Here is a 23,715-nt window from a genome sequence, read left to right as displayed (position 1 = left end):
CTAGTGTCTTTTATGACACAGCTCATATTTGTGTCCGTTTAGCTGTTTGCTTCGCTATATTTGGCGGTTGTATGTTTCAAGTATGGTCGTCATAACATATGGGATCTTTTAAAGTATTGAATACTGCTCTGGAAGTGTCACATTTGTCACTGGCTTGCAATGGGGTTGTTCATTTAGCAGCCCTTGCACTGTGTTAGTTCTTTATTTTGGTTACCATATGCATACACCATAAAAGGGGCAAAGTGTTATAACAAAACCCATATGTCTGACATTTCTTGAAAAACAAGCTAGTATGCCTGATTTTTTAGGAAGTTTGGCAATAACTGACTTGTGGCGGTTACTGGTGGGTTGTAAAACTTGCTGGACTTGAAGTGTCTTTATAAGGTAGATTTCCAGCATATTTGCATTACTGCATTATTAATTAAGCTTATTATGGCTCTTGCACAGGATTGGGCATCCTAACATACTCCCAAGTAATAAATATTAGGTATTTAGTGTGCAATTCATCCTGTACAGTTGTACTTAAAACAAGGATTATACCTTATCTTTTAGTAAAGCCCAAAGTATTCTTAATTATCACATTCTCAAATATATCACAATATATTTCACTATTTCTATCAAAAAGTTATGATAGAAAATGCTTTATAAACTGAAGCTTTGCAGTGAATCAGAAACTGTTTTAGTTGATTCCCAAAACTCTTGTAAATTGATATGTGGTTTCTTCCTTGTAGAAGATAAAGCTGAAATTAACAAACTGTATATTGGCAAAAGCAGAGGCGCAAATGTTTAAAGTTGCGAATATCATAGAGACTTGGTGGTGGTTTAGCATAGCAATGCCCTGGCAACCACCCAGAACACCCTAGCATCATGATGGCAAGTTGTGTTGATCTTGAAAATTTATCCTTCTAGTTTCTATGATTTGTTTCCTAAATTACAGCAAAATAGGCTTGTTCATATCATCCCTTCTGAGTCAGACACCGTTCTTCTGTCCGTGTTGTTTCTGAACGCATTGTACAGTCATTGCACATGTACAGTAATCATAACACGCAGATTCCACGCTGTGATTAACTCCAGTGATGCTGAGCTGCCGAACCGGTTGACTGTGGGCGAGACCCCCTCATAAAACACGCATATTTACCACTGTTCTACCCTGTTATAGAAGAGAGTAATATTTAGAGTGGAAGCGGTGAGTGCCTAAAAATTTGGTATAACTAATGAAAAAGCATTTACAGTAATGTGAAAGTTGTTTGGAAAGTCTTTGTCACCTGAATTTTTTTTTGCTTTTCTCACACCATCAACGCTATTTTGTCACAGACGGAAATGGGAGGGCAGATCAAAAGGCTGTGGTTTCCACAGAAACAGCTGTCTCATTTGTCCCTCCCGCCGGTTATATACTACGATTCATGCTCTTTTTACACAAACCGAGAATGTGGGTTTCTCAGAAGTGCGGGTTATTTTCAGAGCTGGCGCATCACTGAAAACTCCAGTCTCTTTCATTTATGTCATTCAATCTGCCCTTTCTAGTAGAGTTGTGACCTCAGATGTTTTACTGTCTCGCTTGGCCTCAGATGACTTCCGACTTTGACTTTGACTGATAAGCGATGGGTGCCCCACCTACTGAGAGACATATTTCGGCCCTGCTGTTAAGTAAACAGAATTGCAGAGTGCCTCTGAAAGTTTTTGTTTAGGGAGGGGTGCATTCTGTTAATAAGGGAGTCTGGCTGGTGGTTATCCACATGCACTGTTGATTTAGACTTCCCCTAAAGGAAAACTTCACCCATAAATGTATGTCGTCATGATTTATTCACCCTTGTCGTTCCAGACTCATATTCCTTGCTTTCTTGTGAGGAACACAAAACGAGATGTTTGACAATATGTTTGCTGCTTTTTCACAGTGAAAGTGAATGCAGAGGCATGTGGTAAAGCTCCAAGAAAAGTACTTCCTGTTAAGGATGTTGTATACAAGGCCCTTAGCCTGACAAGCCAGACCAACATCAAGATGTTTGGTCTGGAAACTCACCATTGACAGCTCAATCAGAGGGGCGGGATTAATGGCTCTTTCAAACTCCCTCTGCACGCGACTGGATATCGCTACAACCAACCAGAGCAACGTGAACCGGAGCTAGTTGATAGATTAAACTTTCACCATATCCGGTCGGCAAAACTCCGAACACATCTTCCCTTTTTAAGAATGATTTCAGTGCCGTTCTTTTCTCGGAGAAAAGCTTAAGTCCAAGTCTTCCAGAGTCACGGTCAAAGCTGGTTTGAAAGACCGCCGTTTGAAAGACTGACCCTCCCTTTGAAAATATCTGGACAGAAGTGGTTGAAAATGGACAAAAGTGCTAGATTAAAACACCAGGCGTAAACAGGTATGCATCTCTCTCATCTACTTTTGATCTGATCAAACAAAACGCATCTTAATACTAGGGCTGGGTAAAAATATCGATTAATCAATGCATTGCAATTATTTATTTCTCAATTCAATATCGATTCCTCAAATCCTATGAATCGATTCAGCCCACCGGCAGAGATGGGCATAAATACATGGAAATGTATTTAAAATACAAATACAAAATACTGTGAGGAAAAATGTATTTAAATACAAATACAAAATACTGTGTGGAAAAATGTATTTAAATACATATACAGTATTTTGTATTTTGAAAATACACCAAATACATGTGAAATTGGCAATTCAGTGAAGGTATCCATATTAGGCTGTAATCTATCTGGGCCTATTCTGAATGCCAAAAAGCATTTAGATGTGTGCAACTGCTTAGAAACTTTCGTTTTCAATTTGAATTTGAATTTCCTTTAGCGGCAGTTATAATAACACAAATTACGTCAATAACTCATTCGCCCTCACTTCTTTTTCCACTCCAACATTCCAATTATTCCTGCCCACTAAAAGCTGCACAGATATGTGCTTACCCCGATAGGCCTATCTATGTAAATGATTTAGAAAAAGTTCCATCGATTCACATTTTATATTATTGCTACGAATCTACGATATGTATTGTCATATGATATCACTCATCCCTAACATGCAGTAACGTTAATACTTCAAACACATTTGACAAGCTACTTTAATCAACAAGTAGAATTGACCATGACATCCTCACCTTATTCCAACAATTTTGTAAAGTTGCCGATCCAAGGCTGGGTTGTACTAGCCTAGAAATCTAGACGCACCCTAGCGGCAGCAAATCTAATCTGCCACGAGTGCCGTCTAGCAACTCTCAATACACTTCTGAGCTGTAAAAACCAAACTCTGGTCGGGCCAATCACATCGTGTATAGAGTCGGTGGGTGGGGCTTAACATAATGACGGCAGAGTTGCGTTTGCGTGCTTCTAGTAAACACAGACGCTGGCGAACGGCGGTCTTTCGAATCAGCTTTGGCCGTGACTCTGGAAGACTTGAGTTAAGCTTTTCTCTGAGAAAAGAACAAAGAACGGCACTGAAGTCATTCTTAAAAAGGGAAGATGTGTTCTGAGTTTTGCCGACCGGATACGGTGAATGTTTAATCTATCAATGAGCTCCGCTTCACGTTGCTCTGGATGGTTGTAGCGCTATCCTATCGCGTGCAGAGGGAGTTTGAAAGACAACCGTTTATCCGCCCCTCGGATTGAGCTGTCAATGGTGAGTTTCCAGACCAAACATCTTGATGTGGGTCTGGCTTGTCAGGCTAGGGTTGTACAGCTGCGGCTCACCTGAATGAATGTTGGGGGGAGGGGCGTGTCTGGTCTGAACTAGTAGATGCATGAAAACAGCTCCTGATAAAGAGGTTGCCTGGCTCAAAGTATTTTGAGTATTTTGAAAATACAAAAATACTCATCTTAAATGTATTTAAATACAAATTACATTAGATTTTTTCCAAAGGCTTTAAAATACAAAATAGTATTTTGTATTTCAAATACGTATTTTAAATACATGTATTTGAAATACTGCCCATCCCTGCCCACCGGTCAGCGGCCACCACTGTGGGTGACACTAGTCTGTTCAGCGTTGTACAAGATGCGCTTTACCAAAACAGCAAGATGGTAAACAGCATTCCGTTCAAGCCTGCACCACCAACGTTAAAAGCCGACGTTTGGGCACATTTCGGATCAGCTGTTCAGTGTTATTTATTGCAGTGTTCCCCACACATAGACTAATATGTCGTGGTGCGCCACAGAATCAACACCGGCCTTCACATATTGCGTTTCGTCATTATTTTTTTAAACGCTATTTAAAACACGCACGCAGCCTATTCGTCCAGCTGTTTTTCCTTTCCCTGCTCTCGCGCCTCTCTCTCTTTCTCTCACACACACACACACACGGTGCATTGCATTCGATCGTTGTTCAATCATGCGTTCATCTCGCGACAGTGGGCGGTAACATAGATCACGGCACTCAATAGTTGTAAACAAACCAGCGCCCTCAATACACTTAAATGGCTTAAGCGAACAGACAACAGCTTCAGTACACTATACTGTTATTTGCATTCGAATCTGTTGGAAACACTTTGTAATGTTATAATATCAATGGTTTCACTTTGTTTTATGAGTATGCATATTTTGTGCTTCTGTTTACATTTCTTTTATAACTTGTATAGGAAGAAAGAAATATACTTTCTACCATTAGTTACATGCAAATGTTGTACAGTTTGTTCTGCTAAATAAACCAGGACAGGAAACATGCTGCGGTCAATTTGTTCTTAAACATTGGTAATACTGCACATATTATTTAAAAATATTCTCAGATACTTAATTACTTGTGTGTTTACGTATTAATGGATTGATATCAAAGCTAATAAATCAATATCGAATCAAATCGAAGCCTCAAGAATCAGAATCGAATCGTGAAATTCCTAACCATACCCTGTCCTACTTAATACCAGGTGTGAAGAGAGCCTATTTTGCATACGTAAGGCAGCCGCTATCAGGATGTTGTAATCGCTTTTGACTGCGTGTTCGCTTTTCACTTTAAAATTCGCGATCCCATGTAATGAACACATATTTCAAAAAGTATTTGTCAGTGAGGCTAGGGATCTGTTGTGCGCCAAATCTGTCATTGTCCTGTCAGTCATCTTTCCTTACTCTCATCACTTGATAAGGGAAATCGGATTCCTGCTGTGACTGCAGCTCATGCTGTATGAAGCAGATCAGACGCTTTCAGCTTATAATTGTTGCATCCGTTGTCCAACGGAACTATAGTTATGTCTATAAAATAAAGCGAAACGGTGGGCAAGCCGGTGAGCTTTGGAATGTAATACAAAAGCATCAGTTGTTGCCTTGGTAAACAACGGTTTACTGATGATATAAGGAGTAAATAATGACGCATTATGGAGGAAAATTTAGATAATTCTTAATTTTGTTGTTAATTTGTATTTACGTTCCTCAAATAGAGCTTAGCCAGCTACAGGGAATATAGCCCAGCAACAGACAAGGGACCATTCCTGAGTGCCAACGTCACTTCATGGAGTCTACCAGCTCAATTCAGTTACACAACCGTGCTGAGAATTCCCAACTGAGAACAGCTTGTATTCGTAGAACCATTCCTAACTATTTTAAAGGCCCACTGAAGTGCCTTGAAATGCGCCGCATTATTCAATGCGTTGACGTGATTTCCCCTGAAACGGCTCCAGCTGTTAGCAGCTCCTCCCCTTTTTTGAAACAGCCAATAGCTTTTCGTTAATATACAGTTTGACTAGAGGGCAAGAGCGGACCTTTCTCTGTTTGGTAAAGCCAGTTTCCTCTAACACTGTTTACCACCATAATCTCTTCCATATCGCTTTAAAATGCAGCATTCTGTGCAGAATTCAAATGGGTCGATATGTTTGTTGTCTGCACGGACTTGCACATATGATCCGCGTTGCGTTGTTTTATTCGCCTCAAATGAAAGCACATTTACACTGAATGGTTTCCTATCACATATATAGTGTGCTATGTGCCTTTCACCATGTAGACATTAGTAAATGTGTGTTAACAACTGACCGATTTCAGCCGCAGCTTCAGCAGCATAGGGGGCGGGCTGTAGATTATAGAGAGCATTTTGATTGGACAGAACATTTGAAGAGAAAGTGAAGTCTGCGATGATGTCATCAAAATCTGAGATTCGTTTTAACATAAGTGGGAGACTGTACATTTTGAACGCTTATATCTCCTAAATGCAAATTTTGTCATAGTTTTGGAACATACCAGCGTATTCATAACTTTAAGGCTAACACAGTCATACTAAAAGCTAAAAAACTTACATTTTGATTTCAGTGGACCTTTAAGACTCCTTCGGCCCAACGGTGAAAAAAACGCTTCATGATGTAACACTGACTACTACAGCAAGCCTACTTCCCGTCTCGAAGATGCTGTTTGGCTTTGCAGAACTTACCTAAATGCGTAATTTGAGCTAGGGCTGCACGATAAATCGCAATAAAACCACACGAGATTTGGCAAAGGCTGCGATTATTGCATAAGCAGCTTCTCAGTGCAGCACGGCTGTGATCAGTTGTAAACGCTGCTCCGCAAGCCAGGGGGCGCTCTCGCACAGGGTACTCCAGTGTATACCGCAGAAGTACGATAGCTTGCGTCATTCACGGAAATCCATGTGGAAATCGCTATGAACACCATACTATCGGTGAGCCGAATAAGCAGATTGAAACGCTTTGATTGATTAAACATGACTAAATGTTTGGGAAGATGTTTGAGGCTTGTTGCTTTATCAAATGTACGTTATAAGCAACTCAAACTTGCAGTGTTTTCAGATGGAGCAGCATTTTCTACTGATTACAGAGCCGTCCTACACTGACAAACTGCGCATAAAAGATAATCGCAGCCTTTGCGATTTCATAATCGCGATAAGCATGATTTCATGTCAAATGCAATTTGTTGTGCAGCCTTGATTTGAGCCTTGTTCTGTACTATTCACATAAAAAAATTTGTGTAAAGTACCAAGTCCGAAGCTTCCCTATATCAGCGTTTCCTGCACTGCTTTTCAGCAGCGATTGCTCTTATGAGTCGAGTCTTTTTAGTAAATCAAATATACACAACTTGACCAGTGTAGCCTGATTCGTGAAACAAATGACTCTTATGAGCAAATTCTTTTTACTGAATCAAAAGCAAAGGCAAGGTTCTATTAATAACCAGTAAAAATAGACGAGTTATCAATTTGGCAGCATTTAAAGAGTTCTCCATTCTATTTTAAGTTTGTCTCCATTCGTGTTCATTGTACAGAAAAGTGCAGCATGTACATTTTACGAACGTTCTCCCTTTGTGTTCCTCGGAACAAACAGTCATACGGATTTGAAACATAATGCATAAGAGTAATTGAAGTGAATTAACCCTTTAAACACCTCAGACATGGAAAAGGGGATATTCTCGTGATATGTTTTCAAGAAATATTTCTTGCTATTGTTTGAGGTGATGGGGTGTTTTACAAAGGCCGAAATGCCCATGTTTTTCAGAGACTGATTTCTTTTGCTCCCTGTCTCCCGCTGTCACATTGGCTGTTGTCGGCTCCTCGTCCACTAGCATGCCATTTTGCCTCACGGCTTCACATTGTGCTCCGAACAAAAGCATCCCACTCACCTGGGGTGGGAGGAAGGAGAGGCTATTTTATCAAACACTGAGCTTCACTGTTTTCTTTCTTCCCTTCGCTCCTGTAACCTACGTACACGGCCACATTTACATCCCGTGTCTGAAACCCTAAATCGGCTGTAACTGCTTCCATATGAATGTGATCGTGGCATCAGTTACTTGAACTTGGAATGAGTATTAGAAACAATTGGACACTCCTCACAGTTTGAACGTTAAGACCCGGTTAAACATGTTAATGTGTGCGTCCATACCAAGGTGTGGTGTTTTTGCCTTCTCAGCCAAAAAGTACAGTTGTGCTGTGAGGTAATCACCATGAACCGAGTGTTCACGAGGCGTCATTTCCTGGCGTGAGTCAAGTCTAGTGTGCGTGAGGTGAGCGAACGAACAGTCCAATTTTGTGCTTGTGAGTAAAGCCTGCTTTGTAACAGTGGGCTGTTGTGCTTTTATTTTTTGCTCTCTGTCATCCTCCTTTCCTCTGGATATTTTTAGCTGCGGCGCTGGTGTTGCTGTGCGCCGGAACACCCCGTGCACGCGCCGGCCCCCCCTCCTCCCGTGCAGCACGATGAGCTGAAGTGTCTGCCTGTGCACGTACACACTCCGCCATCTGTCTCAGCGTTTGCAGTTAACGCAGTATTGAAATAACACAAGCCAGGCGTATCCCGCTTTAAATAAGTGCCCTTGTTCGCCTCAGACTATGGCTGCATTATTTCCCAGTGCCGTCACGCCGCATCAGAGCTGCAGGGGTGGACGGAAGAGCACGAGACCCGCCATACTTGCAGCCGAGCGGGAAAGCGGCTCCATGCTGGATGAGGAGGAGCCTAGTGAGGCAGCGGAGCCCAGCAGCGGCACACTCAGGCAGGCAGAGGGCTTCTCAGGACTCTGTTGACGGAAAGTGGGTCACTGGGTCAGGCAGCGGCAGAGCTCCAGCGGCAGGACTGAGCGAGTTCGGAAGGGTCACATCCACATGTTAGACACAATCCCGGGTTAATTAGCCTCAGAAATGATTCGTTAACATCTCTGAGCTCTTAAAAATGTTAAACAAATCGACTATCAACCTATGAGATGGGTAAACGTCAGAAATGTTGCAACTGACTGAAATAGTAATAAAACTGAAATAAAGAAAAATAGAAATATTTACAAATACAATACAAATGACAAAATAAATCTATGCTATCAGTTTCTTAAACTTATGAGGAATATATATGTGGAATTATAATTCCCAACCCACCCGTTTTGGATACTCTTCACCTTTTTTGTACATCATGACCCGGTTATAGGGTTAGTTCGCCCCAAAATTTAAATTCTGTCATTAATTACTCACCCTCATGTTGTTCCAAACCCGTAAGAGCTTCGTTCATCTTTGGAACACAAATGAAGATATTTTTGGTGAAATCCAAGAGCTTAACGCTTTAAAGGCCCTGAAAGGTAGTAGAGATATAGTAAAACGGTCCATGAGACTCCAGTGGTTCAACCTTAATTGTATGAAGCGACAAGAGTATTTTTGTGCGAGAATACAGTTTTGTTCGAGCCCGTGTCAGTCTCCTTCTTAGTTTCCGTTGTAAACCATGCATAGCTTTCGAGTTCTATGCCAGTCAATGCCATTCACGTGAGCAAGCATGTGATGATGCTGGAGCAGCACTGTATTTACAACGGAAACTGCATAGGAGACTGACAAAGGCTAGAACGAAATTGTTGAATAAAGTCATTTTGTTTATGCGAATAAAAGTATGCTTGTTGCTTCATGGTATTAAGGTTGAACCACTGGAGTCACAGTTACTATTTTCTAATGCAACTAATGCATTAACTAACTTTCAGGGCCTTAAAATTGCTAATTAAATTGCTGTCTATGATTTCATCAAAACTATCTTAATTTGCGTTCCGAAGATGAAGGAAGGCGTTACGGGGTTTGGAATGACATGAGGGTGAGTAATTAATGATAGAATTTTTTAAAAATATTTTGGGTAAACTAACCCTTTTAAGTGTACGTAATGAACCATGGTATGCAACTAACGGAAATTAATGCGTTTAAGTTGAAGTACTAAAACTGAAAAATAATAATTTAAAGCTAAATACAAATCTAAAAAAAACTACATAAGCACACTGCAAAAAAATGCTTTCCTTGCTTTGGGGTTTTGCTTCATTTCTAATCCAAATGTCTAAAAATTCTTAAATCCGGATGCTTTTACTTAAAGGGATAGTTCACCCAAAAATGAAAATGTGATGTTTATCTGCTTGTCTTTTTTTTCTTCAGTAGAACACAAATTAAGTTTTTTAACTCCAACAGTTGCTGTTTGTCAGTCATATAATGCATGTGAATGGGTAACAATTCTATGAGAGCAAAAAAAAAGCATGCTTAGACAACGTGCACAAAGAGCCCTGTGACTCATGACGACACATTGATATCTTTAGACACAAAACGATCAGTTTGTGAGAGACATCGAGCCGTCACTTCCAGTAAGATCAATATACACGCTCTCGCGTCGCGTACGAGATTCACTTCTAGCGTTGGTGTAAACTACGCCAGATCGTGTATACCGGAAGTGATGTCTTTACACGTACAGAGCGTGTATATTGACCTTACCAGAAGTGAAGCGCGTTCCAGGCTGTTTTTGGTTAAAACAAGCAAAATGATCTGCCAATGGGGTAAGAAAAAGAATCTTATTTATGTTTGGGACGGGGACAGAAATGAGATTATTTGTCCTACTCCATGGAAACGAGACAAAAATACTAAAGACATCTTTTTGCAGCGCACATATAATAAATTTTTTAAATGAAAAGCTGAAATTAAAAATGAGTAAATGCTGTAATATACATGACATGTTTTCTGCTTTTTTGTTAATACGGCCCATTTTCTTTGCACCATCAATTTTTGTGCTGAGATATAGATCTTGCTTTGCATTCATAGAATGTAACATACGGGATCAGTGACGGCTTATAGTGACGAAATGTACTTATCCAGGCATGTGCGCACAATGGACTTGTTTACTTGCTTGAAGGCACACTGGCTGCTGTGTGTGCAGGAATGTGCTACAGTTGTGATCCGTGACCCTGCTCAAAAGGTCAAGTTTCTGTTGTAGTTGTAGAAACTTGTTTCTTGTAGATGGATAACTACACGTCATATGCCAAATAAGTAGTCTAGCGAGTAAGTAAACAGTCATTTTGGACCTTGATTATAATTCAACATTTCTTTCCTTTTACCCCAGGATAAACATCATGATGCTGCACATGAAATCATCGAAACCATACGGTAAGTCTGTGATAGGTATTTTGGTTTGATTTTTGTAGTTGTTTTTACCTGCGTTGTCAATAAAACAAAAAATCTGTATAGTTAAACTTGACCCGTCTCTTCTCTGTCTAGCTGGGTGTGTGAAGAGATCCCAGATCTTAAGCTGGCCATGGAGAACTACGTTCTTATCGACTACGACACCAAGAGGTGAGGAAGTTGTCACAAAATGGTCTCATAAGCAGGGTGTGGCATTTTCACTGGCCACCATTTTGACATTGAATCCATGAAGAAAAACTGCTGTATATATTTTTTTATTATCTCATAATTTGACATCGGGTATATTAGGCTGCTGTCTCTTTAAGACCTGACGCACGGATTCATTATTGTTACACAAGCATTTTCTTTCTTACCTGTTTTTATTCACTTAAAACATAACTGACTGTTTGCATGAATATTCGCCAAGAATGGCATTTTGGCATTATTTTGTGTGTATTTGACTGTTGAAGCACCATAAGCAGGGAAAAAGAACAAATTTAGTACAGAAAGGTGACTTTGTGCGCGCACTTTCTTTTCAAACCCTGTAATATTCATGCGGAGCAAATGAAACGAGTGAATGAGGGAGGCGGGTTTGTGTGTTAACTCGCTGCCGGAGAGATGAGAGCGTGAGAAATCGAATACCAGCTGCTCTATGTATATTTTTTTAATTTATATTTTTGACAACCCTACATTGCATTTGGTTTATTTCAGATGCGTTTTTAAAAGACTACAATTGAAAAATGTATTGTATATAAAAAAATTCAACCCACCAAAGTGTAGGAGTGACTGTGTTACACATCACTGCTGACATTCACCTGCATTTGGTGGGTGGTAATGTCAAGCCTTGCTCATAAGTCCATATTAAGCTTATGGTCAATTAGGTGTCATTCAAAACGAAGCCTAGAAACGTACACATTTTTTCTTGCAGCTTTGAGAGTATGCAGAGACTGTGTGATAAGTACAACAGAGCCATTGACAGCATTCACCAACTGGTATGTCAAGTCTTTCTTACTGATGATAGATGATTTTTGCCTCAAACAAAATCTAAAACTTTTGAGTGTGTTGCAGTGGAAAGGGACCACCCAACCCATGAAACTGAACAAGCGGCCTTCTAACGGCCTGCTGCGTCACATCCTGCAGCAGGTCTACAACCACTCCGTCACCGACCCAGAGAAACTGAACAACTACGAGCCATTCTCTCCCGAGGTATACGGAGAGACCTCCTTCGACCTGGTGGCCCAGATCATTGATGAGATGGAGATGATGGAAGAAGACACCTTTGTGGATTTGGGCAGTGGTCAGTAGCTCTTATTTTTATGGCCTTACGGTTTTATGGGTGCCGCAACCTTGAAGGTTTAGTTCACCCAAAAATGAAAATTCAGTGATTAATTACTTACCCTAATGTTGTTCGACTCCGTAAGACTGCCGTTCATCTTCGGAACACAAATGAAGATATTTTTGTTGAAATCTGATGGCTCAGACAGCTCTCAAGACCCATAAAAGGCACTAAAGATGCCGTTACAAAGCCCATCTCACTACAGTGGCTCTAAAATAATTTCATGAAGCAACGAGAATAGTTCTTGTGCGCAAAAAATCGGCCCATCACTATAAGTCGTTATTTCGAGGGGGTTTTGCGCGCAAAAACTATTCTCATCGCTTCATAAAATAAATGTAGAGCCACTGTAGTGAGATGGGCTTTGTAACAGCGTCTTTAGGGCCTTTTATGAGTCTTGAGAGAGGAAATTATATTGGTGTCATTGGAGGCCTTTCTGAGCCATTAAATTAAAAAAAAAAAAAAATCTGTGTTCCGAAGATGAACGGAGGTCTCACGGGTGTCGAACGACATTAGGGTAAGTAATTATTGATAGAATTATCATTTTTGGGTGAACTAACCCTTTAAATTCACTTCAGGAAATTGTATAATTTGGCCTTTAGTAGCAATTTAAGATTTTAAGTCCAATAAATTGGTTCATTGTACATGACATAATGTTGTCTTTGCTTGAATTGCAGGGGTTGGTCAGGTAGTCCTGCAGGTCGCTGCAGCCACCAACTGTAAACACTACTACGGCGTGGAGAAAGCAGACACTCCAGCAACCTATGCAGAGGTACTAAGCCAACATTTAAACATTCCTTATACACCCTGACATCTTGAGTTTGTATCAAAATGGATGTTTTGTGCTAATCTTTATATATGAATGTGTTTACAGTCAATGGACAAAGAATTTAAGAGGTGGATGAAGTGGTATGGCAAAAAACATGGCGAGTACACGGTAAGTGTGTCTTCTAGTGATGCGCCAAAATGAAGATTCCTGATGGGTTTGTTTATTAAAACAGATGTTACTACTAGTTATACAGTTATACTAGTTGCACCTTTCCTGTCGGATCCAATATAGAAGGCACAACGTTGTGTCTGCAAATCCAGCACTTGAGACTTGTTTACAAACGATTCCGCAGTGAAATGAAGCGAACACACAAATGTTCTTCCCCCCGTGAGCTGGAACTTCATTAAAAATTAATGAAGTATCGCACATTCCTAATATTATGATCTGAAGGAAACTTGTGCAGCGACTGTTCTTCCACAATATCTTGCTATCTTCTTCCACATTGTTATTGCTGCTGTCTAGTGATCGACTGAACAGCTCCATGAGTCGGTGGGCGGGGCTACTGTTTTACACGTTCCGTCGAGGCGGTGTTTCGTAGCGCTATGACATAAGAATGAAGCTTACAATTGTTTTCTGGGCCTGGTGTCTATAAAAGCTTTGACTAAAAAGGAAGTTTTCAGCTCTGAAACTTACAGGATAATCTTATATTATCATGACCTTTTATATATCAAAAGCTCAAGGGAAAGTTGATTTCTCAATTCATCACCCCTTTAAATAATGCTTTATTGCATCATTTTACTAATTTCAGTTTACGACAAACAAAAAGTGAATATGAATGGAATATGAATCCTAAATGTTCTGTGTGAGTTAATGACTGGCACAGACATGCGGTAAAATAAAGTTTGATTTTAAGGAACACTCCACCGTTTTTAGAAATAGGGCTTATTCAACTTCTTTCCTACATTTAGATATGTGGGCAAATGCATGTTTGTCTCAGTGCATACATTGTTTTAGTTTGGCAGGGTCGCTGCGAGCTTAGCTTAGCATAATGAATAGAATCCTATGTCGCCAGCTTGCATGTCCTGAGAAAAAGTGATCCAAAACAAAAGCACTGCTATATGGGCACAGAGATATTACGGCTCTCATCCTCACGTCCTCCGGCTGTTGAGCGATCGCAATGTTTTGTGTGATATCTCTGCGCCCAAGTAGCAGTGCTTCGCCTGTGCTTCCACATAATATAGTCGCAAGTCAATATCTGTGAGTATTCAGTTGAAGAAAATCACGCTCTGCCCTTGACTCCTTTTGTAACCAATTTTATTTTGTGTGGCAGTTGGAAAGGGGAGATTTCCTGTCAGAAGAATGGAAGGAACGAATAGCCAGCACAAGGTATGATCACATACAGGCTGGTTAGATGCTTACAACAAGCCTATAAACTGCTTATAACCAGAGCGTCGTTCAGACACGATGCCTTTTTGATATGATGCTACATTTTCATCACAAATTCTTCATAATTCTGAATCATTTGCATGTTGTACATAACGTCTTGTGTAAGTCTGTAGTGTGATGTGCTCTTTTGCAGTGTTATTTTTGTGAATAACTTTGCCTTTGGTCCTGAGGTGGACCACCAGCTGAAGGAACGGTTCGCCAACATGAAGGAAGGTTCGTAACGAAATGAGTAGGCCTGCACGGCTAATCGGTTTCCATGTTAAAAAAAATCTTTTTAATTCTATATTTGTAGAAATAATGACATTGTGTGCAGTCCTAACTTGATGTAAACTGCACTTAGCTGCTTGCATTTGAAAAAGAAAGGGCTCTGTGTCAGTGCAACTCAAAGGCACCTGTGTCAACATGTCATTCTTGACCTCTGACCCTAGTTAGACTTGTTTTTTTGGTTTGCATTGACCTACAGATGTCAAGGAGATGAATATGTGCTTAGATTTTCTTCTCTTGTAGGTGGAAAAATTGTATCCTCCAAACCTTTTGCACCTCTTAACTTCAGAATTAACAGCCGAAACTTGAGTGGTAAGTATAAAACTTTGTACAACAGGATTCTCCTACAATATGGTAAAAAAACAAAACAAACAAAACATATTACTACATGATAATTATAAAAACAGGATAATCTTAATACTGATGGTCTTTATTTCTTTCAAATTTAAAGGCAGATCTTTGCTCATAAATAAACATTTTAAACTACTCTTTGTTAGAACATGACACTTCACGGTTTTGATTTCTTTACACTTCTCCTGTCATTTTTCCTTAACAAAATGCATACCTTTTGTTATTAATTAATTTCTTAGTTTCCACATGTGCTAATAGATTGTTATTTCAAGTCATGAAACAGAGTTTTGTTGCCTGACATGTATCTTTGGCACAGTTTGCAGCGCAGGCTGAAATTTTATATTTCATTTTTGTGTCTCTTATAAATGCACATTTGACAGTAGTTTGAGTTAGAATGCTGATGTAAATGTATGTTTATTTACAAGATTGTAACAACCTCAGTTTTATATCGTAAATTTAAATATTCTGACTGTTTGAGGTTTATTAAAATTAACCTTTGGTCTTCATATGTTTACCATGGTAAAATTTAACTATGGTTTCTGTGGTATTTGTATGAAAAACAGTAGCTTAAATACATTTATTATAAATGCACAAATGCCATTGATGAAAGGCGCAGTGTGTGAGTTTTAGCGGTATCTAGTGGTGAGGTTGTGAATTGCAATCACCCACTGCTAAAAGCTAGGGGGCAGTCACAGGACAATGTCGGTCATTGGAGAGAACAGAAAGTGACTAGCTCTCTGTAGAGAAGTTTGTCCATTTAGGGCTACTGTAGAAACATGGCAGCACAAAATGGCTATTTCACTGTAAGGGGACCCACGATCTATGTAGATAGAAATGGCTCATTCTTAGGTAATAAAAATATAACTATTTATTATGTAAGGTCTTTATACACCACTGAAAACATTATGTATATTATATTGAATTTCTGTCAATAGATCCTCATAAATACTACACACTGCTCCTTTAAATCACAAGAAAACTATAATTAACTTCCTTTAGTCTTTTAATCTACATTGATAGTATAATAAAATGTATATGATAAAGACTATATGAATCTCGCGTTTCTGCCACATTACTTTGGTGCAGTTAGTGTTACTACACTAAATCCATGGTAAATGATGTTGATTTGTAAATTGTAAAGCCTTCTGACTTGCACAAATTGTTTCTCTTTTTTTATCAGAGATTATTTTATCTGTTTTGCAAATAGTTTAAATCGCTAAAACATTTGAATTTGCTGAATTCAAGCACTTCTTACTGTATCTCACAGCGCTGTTAGTGTAAGATCGGTCCGTGAGTAAACGTATCTGCTCTAGTAAACTCGTGCTTCTCTACCTTTTGAACGTTTGCGGTTCAAATGCATACCGGTTTTTCGTTCGGCTTTTGGCGCCTCTATACATTATATTGAACTCTTGTTATCGTTTTATCCAGGAAAGTTTCATTATGATAATTATCGGTTTATCGCCCAGCTCCAATTCAATGTCCAATAAAAATACAACTATGAATCTGAAAACCGCATCAACGAATTCATCACCCCCATCATTGATTTTATGGTAGTCAACACAGAAAGCGAAATTTGCGTGGGGAAGTCTTTCGCCCTTAAATGAGCACAGGGATTCCCATTGAAAAACTGCTTGTGAAACAATACATTTTTTGTCTGTGTAGATATTGGCACAATAATGAGAGTTGTTGAACTGTCCCCTCTGAGGGGATCGGTGTCGTGGACAGGGAAGCCAGTGTCGTACTATCTGCATACAATAGACCGCACCATAGTAAGTTCCCTTTCATTCATGTCACATGGGCTTTGTTGTTCCTCTGAGTGCACAATGGGAGTCTTATTTGCATTTGCCTTTAGACAAATAAGCACACAGAGCACCCAAAAACTTCTTTGAGCATTTAATTTCACATGTATATATATTTACTGATATCTAACCAAACACTTTTTTTTTCTTTTTGCAGCTTGAAAACTATTTTTCTAGTCTCAAAAATCCTAAACTCAGGGTAAGATTGTCTTGTTAATGGGTTTTTGGAGAAAATAACCAGTGAAATATCTTCCCACTAAAAATGCGGTGTTCTGTTTTTGTTTCCAGGAGGAGCAGGAGGCAGCCAGAAGGCGGCAGCAGAAGGACACTAAAGAGAATAAGAGCAACACCACCACCCCAACCAAGCCCAAGGAGCACAAGGTAGACCTACAGGAATCACGTATATGCTGTTCCTTTATTTCTCATATATTCATCTATAAATGTATTTATTTTTATGAATTAAATTCTCAGACGCAGCATGAATCGGGTGGTGAGGAGGAGCGCTCGAACTCGCTTGTCCCCATAAAACCATCGCCCAAACCCCGCCGGGCCAAACTGCTCTCCAGGGGCCGCAAGCTCGGCAACAGGAAGCGTGGGCGGCCTAAGAAGGCGGCCACTACCACCGCAGCGGAGCGCAAGAACAAGAAGAGCCAGAGCGCCCTCGATCTGCTACACGCCAAGACCCTCTCAGCGGCCCCCCCTCAGGGTGAGACACTGATCTGAAATCATCATTCTTTTGACGGAAATTAAACCGCATTATTACCTTTGAAACTGACTTTTGTGCTTTCGGTCGAACCACAGATGCATACAGGTCACCTCAGAGTCCATTCTATCAGCTACCTCCCAAAGTGCAGCATTATACATCTAGCCAGCTTCTCATGGGCCCCACTCCACCAGGCCTGCAGGCTCTTCTTGGTAATTTCACTCGGCCTCCCTTCTCCTTCCATATTTAACAGGAGATCCATTTCAGGAAGCATGCGTTTCTGCTCTAGTTACACTGTCAGTCGCCCAGTTAACGTAAACTCTCTCTCTCGCTCGTGCTCTAGATAACGTGAAAGTCCAGTACCTGCAGTTCATGGCCTACATGAAGACTCCACAGTACCGCACCAACCTGCAGCAAGCTCTCGAGCAGGAGAAGGTAAATCTGTCTCTTAGTGTATATGACATTGATGCATTATTAATAATAATATGCTCTTTTTCTCGTATTGTTTTTATCAACAATATGGTGTAATTAAAATAATTTCATTGTCCATGCAGAGGCTATTCAATTTTATTTTTGGCAGATGCTAGTTGGCATTTTTATTTCATTTATGTAAGGAATACTTTTGTGTTTTTTGTTTTTTGGAAGGAGTTTGCCATAGAAGTGACATTCATTTTAAAAGATTCAAACTTGGCTACTGTATATGTTTGATTTATGTTGAAATGCTTGGGACATGGCTTTTCATTTGGTTTTCCTAATGTTTTTTCTCCTTGTTCTTATGTCACAGCTGAGACACACAGAACTGTCCGGTCAAGCCCAACAGCTGCTCAATGCTTGTCACACTCATAAGGAGAAGATCAGAGACCTTTTCCAGTCTAAACTGGAGGAGGTAAGACTTGTTTCTCAACCTAGTGATCTGGCTAGCTAGACAGCACTTCTAGGTCAGTGACATGTAAGTGTCAGAGCTTAATTTAAAACCCTGCTGCCTCTCTCACAGCTGGGTGTGAAGGCAGTGACTGTGGAGGACCTGGTGCAAGCTCAGAAGGAGATCACAGCCCACAACATGCAGCTGAGGGAACAGACCAAACAGTTGGAGAGGGACATGGCAGAGCTCCGCGATCAGAGCCTGGTGCTGGTGAGTGATCTGAAAGAAACCATCACACCCTGCCTCGTCAGAGCAGAAGGATGCTTATGAATCAGAAATGAAAGGTTTGTTTGGTAGAAGTGGAACTAAACGACAATTGCGCATATGTTTGTCAGCTGAAGGCTCGGTGCGAGGAGCTCAAGCTAGACTGGGGGTCTCTGTGTTTGGAGACTCTGTTGAAAGAGAAAGCTGCATTACGAAGACAAATCTCAGAGAAACAGCGCCACTGTCTGGAGCTCCAGGTACCTCACATGCACACTTTATTCAGTCAGCTCAGAGCAAACAGGCCATTGCATTGAGTTGTGGCACGCTGATACTGTGTGCTTGTGCAAGTGACACAAGCTGCCTGAAAAATGCCAGAATCCCCTTTTGGCCTCTGATAATTTCCTGTTTCTCCACTATTTCTGTCTGATAAAGGCAGGTAAAGCCTGCTGATACATGTGTCAGAGCTAGGGTATTGTTGGTCCTTGATGCACATGAAGGTGGCACAGGTTTGAATCATGCCTGCAACATGCCACAATCCCATTTTCCCTCTGGACTCAGAAGACTTAAATCAGACTTAAAGGGGGGGTGAAAAACTCAGTTTCAGTCAATCTCACGTCAATCTTGAGTATAGAGTAGTATTGCATCCTTCATATCTCCGAAAAGTCTATAGTTTTATTATATTTATAAAAGAAAGATAGGCTTTACCGAGTCTTTTCGGAAAAAAACGAGCGCCTGGAGGCTTATCGTGTGGGCGGAGCTAAAGAATGACGAGCGTGCAACTACTGCACGAAAGATTGCTGAAAGCTGTCATCCTCAAGCGTGGAAAAGAAAACGTTACCCTAATTAAACCATGGCTATCAATCAGATTCAACTAATACAGATATGATCCAGAATCAGATCCGGAGGATGAGATAAATTGAACAGGAGAAACAGCAACAGCAGGACGTCCGTCTCTGTGGTATGTACTGTATTTAGTGGCCTGTCAACATTTGTGTGCGCTTACTCGTGGTTTATGATGACATGATTTGGTTTATGGACTATTGTATGCGACTCAACCTTAGCAGTAGCAAGCAAAACGGTTTTGCACGTCAGATAGTGTATAAAAAAACAATGGCGTAACGTTAGCGCATTTGAATGAAGAAGCATGCTTTGTGAGAACGTCCCCTAGCCTAGCTTTATGTTTGGGTGGTTTTACAATAAACAAACTGACTAATTAGTCAGCTAAACAAATGTATTTAAACACACACCATAGATCGCATGCTCCATTGATAAATTAACTAACGGAAGTTATACACAATCGTGTTGTTTACTCACGCGACGATAGCCAACAACATAGACATTTGAAGCAGTTTTACTCACCGCCTGTTTCCAAAGCAGGACCGAACCTTTATCGCTGGGACCGCTCCGTCAAAAACACACTACTTGTTGATTTGGTGAAGTCCTGTGACATATGTAACCGTGGAGATCCACTATTGCGACACGACTGAAGCGTGATGACGCTTCTTGTCATTTCTGCGTTCAAATCGGTTCAAATGAAGCGCTGCCTTCCCGGAATGCTGTGTCGGCGCATTAAAGTCGTTTGATGTCACCCATAGGAATAAAGTGGAGCGCGGCGCGACATAAGTGTTGCACGGATGAGTGAATCTGCACCTTGAGAGCAGGGTTTATGGGGCGTGCATTTGCTCTTTTGCCTCATTCACGCGCGTGCGCACCCTTCCGGGAGAAGAGCCCGTACGGCCCATACAAGGACCTTCCGCTCTGTCAACGTCAAGCGGACCCATACTCAAAAAAAACTCTCCGAAACTTGTGAGAAACCGGAAGGAGTATTTTTAACACAGAAATACTCCATCAAACGTCCAACTTAGTGTTTGAAACTTTGTCTATGTTTAGGATGGGAATCCAAGTCTTTAACAGTGTAAAAAGCTCAGTATGCATGAAACAGCATTTCACCCCCCCCTTTAAGATTTTCAACAAAGGACATTTGAAAGTTGCTCAGAGTTGAGTGTGAAGTACACAACAGAAATCAATAAAAAAAATTATATATAAAAGTATGTATGCGTGTATAAATGTATAAATATCCCTTTAGGAGCTAGTTCAGTCTTCTACAGGGATATTTTTACATTGAGAGATACAGATGGGCTCTCTTTTTATATATCAACGGCTCCCCCTGGTGTTTATTTGCAGATCAGCATTGTTGAACTGGAGAAGAGCCAGAGGCAGCAAGAGCTCCTGCAGCTCAAGTCGTCTTACAGCCCGTGTGAGGTGTCCCCCTACCGAAAGGCTCTCCCTGGCACAGACACCCGGCCCGCAATGGATTCCGACACCCCCAGACATACCCCACAAATCTCTGTAGGACTAAACGGCCTCAGTCCCGAGCTATCCATCAATGGCACATCCTCGCCATGTTATGAGAGAGGCTGTGGAAGTGGAATGGGCAAAAATGAACTCCTCACCCGCTACTTGCCCATTTCTCCTGACCATGAAATTGTGCCGCCCACCCCAGACTCGAGAACCAGGCAGCTAGGGCAACCCCTGCCTGACTACACTCGCTTTTCTCCGGCCAAGATCGCCCTCCGTAGGCACCTCAATCAGGATTCAGCTGCCAATCAATTTCGAGCTCTTGGCAACATCCACAGGTGAGTAAAAATAACACGTTTAGTTGACTAAGTACTTGGCGATTAGTCACTGATAACTCACGGGTGTTTTCAGGGGCGACATTGGTACAGTTTCATCTCCAACTCTGGGATTAAAACAGGCTTGCTCTTCACCCAGTTCATCTGATATTCAAACGACCAACACACTCAAGAGCACAGATAGGGTAAATAATGTGTATTTGTGTTTATGCAAACCCCTTTTGGAAATACAGCAAATTTTAAGTGTCTCTTTCCCAATTGCAGGCCGATAAGGAAAAGAGCCCGGCTACTCCCGGCGACACTATAACCAGTCTACCAATAAGCATCCCCCTCAGCACTGTGCATCCTAGTAAACTTCCTGTCAGCATCCCGCTGGCCAGTGTGGTGCTGCCAAACCGTGTAGAAAGACTGGTACGAATCTATGTGGGAGGCAGTGATGATTCACAATCGTGTGGGTGTTTCTTGCCCACAATTCAACATTAATTCAAGCTGTTTTCTTTTGGCAGAGGAGCACTCCTAGTCCAGTTTCAAATCCAGCTGGACAGAGCAATGGCAAGGCACCTCTCACGCCAACCTCAGGTACCGTCCCGCTGCCTGCTTTTTTTTGCTTATCCGTTATCACACATGCTTCAAAACATTGCACTACATTTACATTTATTCATTTAGCAGACGTTTTTATCTAAATACAGGAAGCGATCTGTCATGAAGGGCTAAACATCACAAAAAGTGCTTGATATAGTAAGCTTTGGACATTGCTTAGAGTAGAATAGGAAGGGAATGGAGGAGTTTAAGTGCTCTAGAAAGAGAGATGAGTTTTCGACTGCCTTTTGAATCTCATCAGTCATTTTGCTTTCCGGATGGAGGTGGGGTGATCGTTCCACCATCAAAGGGACATTGAACGAACGTTTTCTGGAAAGGGATTTCATGCCTCTCCGTGATGGTACCATGAGCCGTCGCTCCTCGTAGGAGCGAGCGGAAGTATGCGGTTGCTGAGCTTGTGGAGGATCTGTAAGCAAGAGTCAACACCTTGAACTTGATGTGAGCAGAGAATGTTAGCCTTTGCAGAGAGATAAAGAGAGATGTGGCATGGGCCCTTTTGGGCTTGTTGAAGACAAACCATGCCGCTGCCTTCTGAATCATTTGAAGCATCTTGATCTTACACGATGGAACTCCAGCCAGAAGCTCATTGCAGTAGTCAAACCTAGAAATGACCAGGACCTGGTCAAGAAGCTGTTGCATGCTGTTAGGAACGGTCTGATCTTCCTGATGTTGTGCAGTGCAAACGTACATGACCAAGCTGTCTTGGAAATGTTGTATTTGAAGGACAGCTGGTCATCAAAGGAGACTTCTGACCGACCTTAAAGGGGTAATCAAGGATGAACCTAGCTGGATTGTGAAATCGTTTTGTAGAGTTGGATTGCCAGGGAAGACTAGAAGCTCAGTCTTTGCCAGGCTGAGCTGCAGGTGATATACTTTCATACATGCTGAGATGTTTGCCAGACAGCTTGAGATTTGTGCAGCTACTGTGGGGTCATCTGGTAGAAATGAGAGGTAGAGCTGTGTGTCATCAGCATAGCAATGGTATAAGAAGCCATGTGATTCTATAATGGGTCCCAAGTGATTTTAAATGTGGGTTTAAGCAGTAGGGTTACTTGAGCCTGCTTGAATGTGGTATGGGAAATGCCAGTGCAGAGAGATCTGTTGAGATGTTTGGAGAGGAGAAGTTTAGATACTTCTGCCTCAGTGAGTGTAGAGAAGGAGGAGAGAAGATTTCTGGCTGTGGATGTGGCGGATCTAAAATGCTGTGTTTGGAGGTGAGAACTGATTGCTTATGGTTGTTGTTTTATCAGTGAAGAAATGCGCAAATCTGTTTGCAGATAAACAGGTGGTAGAGGGGGACAGTGTGTGTTTGAAGTGCTGTTGGTTAGTGTTGTCAAAAGTACTGACCACGATACCATATCGGTACTGAAATGTTAAAAATGTGACGCTTCGAGCACTGTTGAACTGTAATCGTAAACACCTCTGACTGGTCATTGTGCTCACGCGCTCGTCGGATGTGCCTGTAATTGGCTACAATGATCAACTCACGGCAGCGGTTTGAAACAACACGGAAGTGTTTGAAAAGTGTTTTGAAAGCGGGACGGGAGCGTTGGAAAGCACAAGCAGGCGTCGACCAGTGGACCCGTAGGCTGATAGACACCTACATTCAAACGCTCTGTGTGTATCTGTGTAAGCGCTCCCTGAAAAGCGTCATTGATGTATTTTTACAACATGTTAGTGAAGCGGTGATCAAAGTAGCCAATCATAGACCTATTTGATGAGCGCGTGAGCACAATGGCCAGTCAGAGGTGTTTACGATTCCGCTCAACAGCGCTCAAAGCGTCATATTTTTAACATTTCAGTACCGAATTGGTATCGCGGTCGGTACTTTTGACAACACTACTGTTGGTTATGTTG

At 41.2% G+C, this 23,715-nt stretch overlaps 1 protein-coding gene across 5 annotated transcripts in view; it reads left to right on the top strand.

Annotated features, from left to right (window-relative positions):
• Window positions 1–23,715, top strand: part of dot1l (DOT1-like histone H3K79 methyltransferase) — a 35,842-nt gene that overhangs the window by 1,595 nt on the left and 10,532 nt on the right. For 2 of the 5 annotated variants that reach the window (XM_067415965.1, XM_067415966.1), the window contains 22 exons: window positions 10,776–10,819; window positions 10,931–11,005; window positions 11,763–11,826; window positions 11,903–12,131; window positions 12,845–12,939; window positions 13,042–13,104; window positions 14,267–14,322; window positions 14,516–14,595; window positions 14,890–14,958; window positions 16,660–16,766; window positions 16,954–16,995; window positions 17,085–17,177; window positions 17,268–17,502; window positions 17,598–17,711; window positions 17,843–17,934; window positions 18,284–18,385; window positions 18,494–18,631; window positions 18,757–18,882; window positions 20,810–21,261; window positions 21,335–21,443; window positions 21,523–21,669; window positions 21,765–21,837. In XM_067415965.1, the coding sequence (XP_067272066.1) occupies window positions 10,776–10,819; window positions 10,931–11,005; window positions 11,763–11,826; window positions 11,903–12,131; window positions 12,845–12,939; window positions 13,042–13,104; window positions 14,267–14,322; window positions 14,516–14,595; window positions 14,890–14,958; window positions 16,660–16,766; window positions 16,954–16,995; window positions 17,085–17,177; window positions 17,268–17,502; window positions 17,598–17,711; window positions 17,843–17,934; window positions 18,284–18,385; window positions 18,494–18,631; window positions 18,757–18,882; window positions 20,810–21,261; window positions 21,335–21,443; window positions 21,523–21,669; window positions 21,765–21,837 (2,605 nt within the window). Of the gene's footprint in view, window positions 1–10,775; window positions 10,820–10,930; window positions 11,006–11,762; window positions 11,827–11,902; window positions 12,132–12,844; window positions 12,940–13,041; window positions 13,105–14,266; window positions 14,323–14,495; window positions 14,596–14,889; window positions 14,959–16,659; window positions 16,767–16,953; window positions 16,996–17,084; window positions 17,178–17,267; window positions 17,503–17,597; window positions 17,712–17,842; window positions 17,935–18,283; window positions 18,386–18,493; window positions 18,632–18,756; window positions 18,883–20,809; window positions 21,262–21,334; window positions 21,444–21,522; window positions 21,670–21,764; window positions 21,838–23,715 lie in introns of those variants that run through there. The other 3 variants (XM_067415970.1, XM_067415969.1, XM_067415967.1) reach the window with 3 other exon arrangements.

The sequence above is a fragment of the Pseudorasbora parva genome, chromosome 14 (assembly GCF_024679245.1).
Source record: "Pseudorasbora parva isolate DD20220531a chromosome 14, ASM2467924v1, whole genome shotgun sequence".
NCBI classification, from domain to species: domain Eukaryota; kingdom Metazoa; phylum Chordata; class Actinopteri; order Cypriniformes; family Gobionidae; genus Pseudorasbora; species Pseudorasbora parva.
Note: the sequence above shows the minus strand (reverse complement) of the source record. Positions and strands in the feature narration are given on the sequence as shown.